The 9721-nt window shown below is 37.2% G+C and overlaps 1 protein-coding gene across 1 annotated transcript; it reads right to left on the bottom strand.

Moving 5' to 3' along the window:
- Positions 1–4940: 4940 nt before the first annotated feature.
- LOC109545281 (glandular kallikrein-3, submandibular) lies at positions 4941–5897 on the bottom strand. The gene has a single exon (XM_019915870.2). It carries the CDS (start codon positions 5842–5844, stop codon positions 4963–4965), a length of 882 nt encoding a protein of 293 aa, XP_019771429.2. The 5' UTR covers positions 5845–5897; the 3' UTR covers positions 4941–4962.
- Between the last annotated feature and the right edge of the window lie 3824 nt (positions 5898–9721).

The raw sequence follows: 9721 nt of genomic DNA, 5'->3' as shown, positions 1-9721 counted from the left end.
TAAGAAAAAATCCCTTAGAGAAGACGAAATTCTCACTTTTAAACAGAGAAATGATTGCCACTCAATTTTTCCATAAGCAAATATTTAAATAATCCAATTAAATTAAGGAAACCAATAGTTCCCGTGTAAACAGCATGGAAACTGAATCTAATTCCCAGGCATGAAAATTTATTAACAGTTAATCGGTCAATTGAGAACGTCGTTTGACGAAAGCCAAACAACTACTATGTAAATGAAGAAGTTATTCCCGCGGTCAATTTCACACATAATTGATAATCACTTACAACTCTAGTTAGAAGCAGTATTAGTAGAAACGATACCCGGCAATCGAGTTAAATAATTTTGAATGCAGCGAATTCTTCTCCAATTAAAAAAGCCAAGAAGGCAAATATTGATAAACCCTCATTCCCAGTGGAGAAGCCTCAATAGTAAAAGGCTATTAGTCGTATAAAGCCAAATATTTACCTACACAAAAATGGACAGAAATCCCATCTTTAAATACCCCACTCGAGTCGGAAAGCTGTATATTTGTTCAAAAAGCCCCGTCATGGTCCTTCGTGCATTCCGGCGCCATCACCATCGACCGTCCTGAGTGAAACATTGAGAACAATAACAGAAGGGCTCTTCAAGACATGGTAAATAAAAACAAACCCATACACTTCACAGGAAAACGTCGCAGCATTTGGAATTGTCTTAATAACTTTCCAATGGCTCTATTCGGTTCCCAACTTTTGAGGTTATTAGAAAAAAAAAAGGCTTTAGGTTAATAGATCGATGAGCCAACAAATCCCAAACCTTCCCAAGCACAAACTCGTTGTTTGGACACTCATCAGCAAATAACCTTGCAAACAGAGCCGAAAATTGGCTCTTGATGTCCTGATTGATGGACACGAAGCTTCATCCGTCAACCATTCGGTGTGATTGCTCTTCAGGGCAACCGATATAGGGACCATTCGGGCATTTGTTGTTGTTTCACACGACTTGATAAAAGCGGGAAACTGTTCCGTCCAGTTAGCCACCTCAAGTGGCCTAATACGACTCATTATTGAGTTTGGCGGTTATAAAACTCCCCTGTGAAAACACTCCGTCAAAGGGTAACTGCCCAAGGGGTAAAATTGTTGGTCAAGTGAACGGCGGAATCCTTTTACGCATCGAACCCTAAAGCCGTGTTTCATTCAAAAGGGTGAAAATTGTTTTCATTCGGGGATTGTTTTCATCAAAACAGTTGCGGAAACTGAAGAAGTGGAATAACTGCTTCAGGAAATGCGGTTACAATTATTTTTAATGCATGATTGTCATTTAGAAACGGTGGAAAAAATCTGGCAGGCTGTTTTTGACTATTTTGTTTTGCATTTGTATGTTTGATATTGTAATATTTTCTTTTAATTTTGAAGCGCACACTTTGAAAACTACCCCAAATCCGATGCAATGGTGCTTATGACAATCGCAAAATTATTTAAAGATTTTGCGTAGATTATTCCTGATCTCGAACGATTCACAGGCAAAAAACCAACACGATTCTATTGGTTCATAAAAAAATTTAGCCAAAGGAAGACGCCAAAATTGGCCTGATTCTTTCCAGCATAGAGCAAATATGGGCCTTAAAATGCGTACATAGCAGTCTAGTAATGGAAGTTTGAACTCGGTTGCTCTCTCCCAGGTTGAAAAATTGGCATCGTCCAAAATAAAGCAAGTAGCAATTCCAAATTTTCCCCATCTTTAAAGGAAACTTAGCTGCACAGATATTGAAAGTCTTATAAACTTTGCCTTGAATGCGGATTTTTGCCAGCTCAAGAAATAGCGGTTAAAAACTTGTATTTTTACCCTTAAACTTGTTGGTGTAAAAAATGCGCATCTCTCAAATAAAAACAAGTAGCAATTTGATAATTTCACTGTCTTCAAACAACACTCGACTACACAGACGGAAATTTTTAGCAAAATCTCCCTAAATCCTGATTTTTTTCTAACTTTGCTAGCTGTGGGAATCAAAATTAGTAAATAGCAATATTAAAATGGGAGTTTTTGCTCAACTGCTCTCTCTGCTGGAAATTTTCGCAACTTACAAAATACCGGAACCATCGACTTGTAATTTTCCTCATCTTTAACAGTAAGTTGGCTGTACAGATGCTGAAAATTTGATATAAGTAGATAAGTTTTACAAAAATTGCTGAAAAGTCCTGATTTTTGCATACTTTGAAGATATGGAGCAGAATTTTGGAATACTTGCTCAATTGCGCTTTCTCATGAAAAAAATCGTATCTTGTACAAAAGTGCAAGTGGGAATTTGAAATTTTCACCATGTATAAAGCACACGCCACTCCACCGATGTGGAAAGTTTGATAAAAGTTCTTTAGAATCCTGATTTTTACCAGCTTGGCAAATATGGGTCTGAAAATTGACGTTTTCACTCAACCGCTTTTCTCATAAAACATCGCCTGTTGCAAATAAACACAAGAAATATTTTGAAATTTTCGCCATTTTTTTGACGACACTTCATTATGCAGACAGGTAAAGTTTGACAAAAATTGTTTAGAATCTTGATTTTTGGCAGCTTCGCAAATATCCGGCTGAAATTTTGAATTTTTACCCAATTGCGCTTTCTCAACAAAAATTCGCATATTGCGAACAAATACAAGTAGTGACCTGCCATTTTCAGCATTTTTAGAACTCACGCAGGACTCGATAAATATAGACAATTTTTAAAAATCCCTTGTAATCGTTATTTTGGCCAGCTTGGTTAATATGGGACTGAAAATAGAAGTTTCTACCTAACTGCGGCTTATTTTAAAAAATCGCACTTTGCAAACCAAAGTACGCCATAACTTGAATTGAATTAACTGAATTGCTAAGAGACACTTCACTGTATGGATAGCAAAAGTTTTATAAAAATTTGAATAAATCCACATTTTTACCTGCTTGGAAACTAAGACTCAGAAAATTAACCTTTTTCACTAAGCTGTGCTTTCCTATTAAAAAATCGCATCTTGCAAACAAATGCAATTGAAAATTTGACATTCTTGCTGTTTTTAAAGACATTTAACACAATAAATCTGGAAAGTTTTATAAAAATCACCCAAAATCCAGATTTTTGTCTGCTTAAATAACCTGGGTCTAGAATTGGAATTTTTTCTCCAATTACATTTTCTCATAAAACATTCGTATTTCACAAACAAATGCACGTATGTTTTTGATATTTGTGTCATTCTTTAAACACGATTGACGCTGGAGATCTGATAACAATTTGGGCAAATCCTGATATTTTGAAATTAGGTAAAAAGGGTCTGAAAATTGAGTTTTAAACCCAGCTGCATTTACCATAAAAAATGTGCATATTGTAAACAAATACTAATTTGGAAATTGCCCAATTTGTAAAACACACTTTACTCGATATATGGTGAAAGTTCTATAAAAATCGCCCCAAACTCCGATTTTTGTCAACTTGTTAATGATGGGTCTGGAAAATTGAGCTTCTTCTGAAAATACATAAGCACTAATTTGATATTTTCACCATTTTTTAAAAACACTTGGCTCTACAAATGTGGAAAGTTTTATCGAAATAGCCGAAATAGAAATAAATAAGTCCTCAGTTTTTCCAGCTTAGTAAATGTGGGTCTGAAAACTTACTTATTGCCCAGAAGCGCTCTCTCAAAAAAAAATTTGTATCCAAACGAATAATTTGAAACTAATAGTTTGAAGTTTTCATCATCTTTAAAAGACACTCGAACATAGAGACACAACAAAACTGAAATGAAAATCTCGCTGCATACGCATTTTTTCCAGCTTAGGAGACATCTGAAAGTTGATATTTTTATCCCCCCACTGCGCTCTCTCTCCATTTTGCAAACTCGTGTAAAAGTAGCAAATTGGAATTTTCCCTGCCTTTATAACACACGTGACTATACGGAGGCAGCAGGATTTATAAAAATCGACTAAACTCCAACATAAAGTGGAAAAACGATTTCTAGAAATGATGATAAAACGCTTTCTTGCGCAAGATTCAAAAGTTGCCTTAAAAATGAGGCAATTTTTCTGAAACAGTAGCAAAATATGGAACCTGATTTCGGCTCCATCAACAGCTTCCAAAACAACAACTCTGTGCAGGGTCGACATTGTTATACATTTTAAGTTTTGAAGACCACACTTTGAAAACTAACCATAAATACCTTCATTACCATACGAACACCATGTTCCTTATAAATTTTGAAAAGGCATTCAACGGTTTTGCGCAGATTGAGAATTTTCATCGCTATGCAGAAATCAGATTCAGAAAAACGCCAATTTCAAATCACTCTGTATTTTACACGCAATGTTGCTTATAATTAATGAGGTCGAAATTTAATTAAAAGCTCAAAACAGTTCATAAACTAATCAATGGTCGTCAATTGGATACAAATCAGGCCTGCGGGCAGGCCAATGCGACTGCACCGACCTTATCTTGCCTGGAGTTGAACATTTCTTAATCGACCCGTTTCATGCACAAGATATTGTCTAATGGCCAATCGCCACCAAAATGATTACTTCATTATTTCGCCGATTAACCAATCAGCTACCGAGAGCGGAATAAGGAAAACATGTGAATAAACGTGGTCTTCTCAGTGCCCTTTTGTAGCTAATAGCGCACCATTTAGATAACATTGAACACGCATGGTTGATGATGAAGACATCGGGCTGAAGAATTCAGCCGACTTGACATGCAATGTGATGTCCTAACGTTCACCTTTTCATGTACCTGTCGAATGACTGGCAAAAATCTAACACGAATCAATTATTTCAGTATATCGGTTCGTGTATCTGAACCGTGAGCTGGTTTACATTATAGAGTTGTCCAAACATCGGAGAGTTCATCAAAAAAATCAATTAGTGCGTTACGTGGCGAAATGTGGAGTATCCGAACCAAAAGCGGGTTCGGTTTATAAATTGATATTCGACAATAAGGCAGATCGGTTACATGGCGTAATTTTATTAGCGTTTTATCATATACAGTGCAGCCATAAAAAGGGGGAGTCGCAAGGAGTTGGGTGGAGCCGCTTTATTCTTCATCACGTGCGTTATGAACCTCAGGTGGATGTCTGTTCGGGTGTAGACGCCGGGATTGTTCGGTTTCCCGCAATCGATACCCCAGGACACGATTCCTACCTGTACCGAATCACACAGAAGCGGTCCTCCAGAGTCTCCTTGGCATGCGTCCACTCCATCTGCTGACAATGTGCAGAAGAAGTCGTCCCTCATATCCACTGCATGGTGCCTCCTGAAGATTTCCTGACATTTATCTATCGCCAACATGGGAACGAATGCACATTGCAGGTTGTCCAAGTCTGGAATGCTGGACTCAGTTTTCCCCCAGCCCATAATCATCGCTTGGGAGCACGGGACGATTGGTTCCTTCGTTGCAAGGACTCTGGGAAGTTGCACATACTCAATGTAGTCGGACACTTCCACGCGTTCATCCAACCTCAGCATGGAAATATCATGGGAAAAATCCAGCCGATCAAATTGCGGATGCGAGTAGATTCCTCTAACCAACACGATATCTGTTCGTGCTTTTCCAGGGCTGTTTAGCCCAACCAAGACCGCATAATCACGGTTTTCAACCACACAGTGAGCTGCAGTCAACACCCAAACCGCATTTATCAGGGATCCTCCACACAGTCTCGCCCATCCTGCAGGCTTTGATTTCCCAGCCAGCAGCACCATGAAGGGGAAATCGTTGGTTGAACAAGGAAAGCCTTTGATCACTCGCATCTCTGTGTCATTGCCCCCGGGGGGAGGAGTGAGGACTTTCCCATTAGATTCAATGGAATTAATGGAGAGGAACCAGGAGATGAGATGGACCCAAAGGTCCATTGGAAAATGTCGTTGTCACAATGGTGGTTAGGTGGAAGTCAATCTGGCAGGAGCGATCTGTTGATCCAGTAATTTTTGATTTGTTGATCCTTCGTGCATTTGAACCTATAAGTGCAAGCTAAGGAAGTGAAGTGGAGCCAGTAAAAGTAACGAGAAAAAGCGAGAGAAAAAACTTCTTTGGCCTATGACTTCAAAAGACCTTCAATGAGAAGATGCTGACGGTTTTATAAAAATTGCGAAAGTTACATCGGCCGTCTTCTTGAAATTTATCAGTTTTGCAAATGTGGTTTCACATGGTGCCATTTATTCAGTTAAGCTTTCTCTCTTTTAAAAAATTGCAACTTCCAAACGAAACCAAGTCTCAACTGGAAAATTTTGCGATATTTAGACAGCACTCGTCCCTACAAATGCTGAGTTGCACAAAAATTTTCGAAAATCCTGATTTTTTTCTGGCTGGTTAAATGGGGGTCTTAAAATAAAACTTCTGCCCTAATCTGCCCTCTCTTGCAAAATTCGTACATTCCAAAATAGGACAGAGAGAAATCTGAAAATATTACCACGGTTCGAAAAACACTTAGTTCTTAGGCACTTAAAGTGCCTTAAAAATTTTCCATGTTCCTGATTTTTGCCACCTTGTTAAATGTCGGGCTCAAAATTTGTAAATAGCCGCCTCATAATCGACGACTGTCGCTGCTTGAAAAATTCGCACTTTCCAAAGTCAAGCAAGTCGCAACTTGAAATTTTTACCACCTTCAGAAACCACGTGTCGCTAAACATGCGAAAAATGTCACAAAAATCGGCTGAATTCTTGTGTAGGTTGTTCCAGTTAAGCGAACTTGAGTCTCAAATTGTGCGTTTCTACTCAGTTGAACTCCCTGCTTTAAAAATTTGCAACTTTTACATTGATACAAGTAGTAGCTTGAAATTTTTTTATGCTTAGCAGGTACGCAGCTCTAAAGCTGTTGGACAGTTTCCAGCTTGGCAAATATGGGTCTCAAAATAGAAAGTTTTGCCCTAATCCGCCCTCTCTTTAAAAACTCGTGTATTCTAAAATAAGGCAGATACAAACTTGAAATGTTTACCACCCGTCGAAGAGCACCTAGGCCTTACTGTTCTGAAAGCACCATAAAAATCGCAGAAATTGCCGATTTTTTCCAGTTTGTTAAAAATGGGCCTCAACATTTTTAATTAGCCGTAAAATAATGCACGTCATGACTCAACTGCTCTCCGTGATTGAAAAACTCACTCTTTCCAAGGTCCAAAGTTGCATTAAAATTGCCGAAAATTCACATTTTTTCCAGCTTGGTGAATGTGGATCTTAATAATAACGGATGCTTTTTCTCAAATGATTCATCTGATTTAAAACTGAGCATTTTCCAAAGCAAGACAAGCAGAAATTTGAAGTTTTTACAATAGTTATAAAATGTGTTTTATTATATTGTTATACAGGGTGTTCCGTAATATTTAAAAATATTTTAACAGCGTGTTCTCCTATTTATTTTAGAGCGGGGACATCTTGAGAATTTTTTTTGGTTTGAGGTCTTCTTTTTGAGATATTTGATCTCCAAAATGGCGAAAATACTAGTTTTTGTTGTTTTTCTTTAAAACGGTTAAACATAGAAGAAGTTATTTATCAACTTTTTTCTCTCATATTGTTTTTTTTCCTAAGATCACTAGTTTGCCGGCAAAAAAATTAAATCTTTTCGGTTTGATCAAAACTTTCCAAGCCTTCCAAGATTGAGAGAGGTCAAGAAGCTCCTATAAACTCGCCTCCTAAATCTCCCGATCTAAATGCGCTTGATTTTTACTTCTGGGGCCATTTAAAAAATACGGTATATTCAACAGAAGTGAATAGGTACAATCGAAAAACTTCAGGAAAACATATTTAATATTTATAATGAAATAAGAACTTCAGTGCAAACTGTACGGTCTGGAAATTTAAATTTCATTAAAATACTGCGATTATACCAAGAATGTCAAAGCGACCAATGGTTGTTTAAATTTAATTTTGTTTATTTACATGGTTGCGCATATTGTTACCATGTTATTATTTAAGTAAAATTTATTCAAACTTAATAATTGTAATCTGAACCAAAATACACAATTTAGAAAAATAATTTAGGTTGTTAGTAATCAACTATTGTACCAAAATTATTATATGAAAACGTTATTGGATTTAAAAAAAATAACTTAATTACTTACACATTTTGAGAATGGCAAAGAAAACGATTTTATTTTTGTGCGGACAAACTAGTGGTTTTAGGAATAAACAATAAGAGATAGAAAAGTTGGTAAATAAACTGTAGTAATTAACAAGATTATGTCAAGAAAAGTTTAGGTACACACAAAAAAGTTCTGAACAAAAAAAAAGTATGCGTTCTACATTTCTACCCTGTATAAAAGCAAACTGGACCGCGAAACACTATCATAAAATGGAACTCAATTAGCTTATAATGTATACGAAAATTTAAGTTTCTATGTTTAATCGTTTTAAAGGACAACAACAAAAACTAATATTTTAACGAAACCTCAAATTAAAAACCTTCTCAGGAAGACCCCCCTCTAAAATGACTAGGAGAACACGCTGTTAAAATATGTTAACATATTTACGGAGCACCCTGTATATCAAGTCTAAATGTTTGGAAAATTTCATAGAAATCATTCAGCAGCCCGATTTTATGGGCCTCAAAATTTGAAATTAATCTGCTAATCCACGTTTGCACTCCAGTACTGCATCTTCTTAAAAAATTGCATTATCCAAAATGAAACAAGTATCAAATTTAAATTTTCACCATCGTTTGAAGACAGTTGACTCTGAAGATGCTGAGAGTGGCAGAAAAATCTAACAGAATTTCGATTTTTACCAGCTAGCTAAAGATAGGCTCAAAAGTTAGTAAATGGCAGTCCCAAAATGGTTGTTTGACTCAACTACTCTCTCTATTTCAAAAATTCGCAGCTTTCAAACTAAAGCAAGTAGGACACTTGGACTAGGCTCTAAAGTTGCTAAAAGTTTTATAAAATTCACCGAAAATCTAAATTTTTTTTCAGCTTGGTTTTCCAAAAGTTGTTCTGGAGCTTAGTAGACTTTCAAACTTCGCCTATTCAATTGGTTCACAAAATTTAAAGTTTTTGTCAGGCCTAACTGCAAGTTTGTTAATTCCAGGAAATTATTCTGAATTTCGCTTAGATCGAAATTGCGAACGTCCAGGACTCCACTCGGGAAATCACTGGACAAATTTTCCAAAAAATCCCTGTCCGGTCGTTCAACTTTGGACGGGACTAATTTTTGAACATTTCGACCTTCAAAGGTCCGGTAGGGATCCTAATTCCTGCAAAATCAATCTGCCGTCCGTTCAAATAGAAATTTAGAACTCTTCAAGCGCCACGGGGATCTTTAGATCTGGACAAAATGTCAAGTGGCCAGTGGCTCCGGTTCGGACGGGACGAATTTTTGAAAATTTCCACCTCGAAAGGTCTGGCAAGTTTCCAAATTCCTGCAAAATAATTCTGCCGTTCGTTTAAATGGAAATTCAGGACTCTTTCAGCACCACGGTGGTCTTTAGAGCTGGACTAAATTTCAAGTGTCCAGTGGCTCCGGTTCGGACGGGACTAATTTTTGAAAATTTCCACCTTGAAAAGTCTGGCAAGTTCCTTAATTCCTACAAAATCATTCTGCCGTCCCTTCAAACAGAAATTTAGGACACTTTGAGCGCCACCGTGGTCCTTAGAGCTGCACAAAATGTCAAGTGTCCATTGGTTCCGGTTTGGAGCAGACACATTTTTGAAAATTTCCACCTTGAAAGGTGTTGGTTCCTTCATTCTTGGAAAATAATTCTGCCGTCCCTTCAAACAGAATTGTAGGACACTGTGAGCGCCA

The sequence above is a fragment of the Dendroctonus ponderosae genome, unplaced genomic scaffold (genome assembly GCF_020466585.1).
Source record: "Dendroctonus ponderosae isolate FM_Combo_2020 unplaced genomic scaffold, Dpon_F_20191213v2 Dpon_F_20191213_1, whole genome shotgun sequence".
NCBI classification, from domain to species: domain Eukaryota; kingdom Metazoa; phylum Arthropoda; class Insecta; order Coleoptera; family Curculionidae; genus Dendroctonus; species Dendroctonus ponderosae.
Note: the sequence above shows the minus strand (reverse complement) of the source record. Positions and strands in the feature narration are given on the sequence as shown.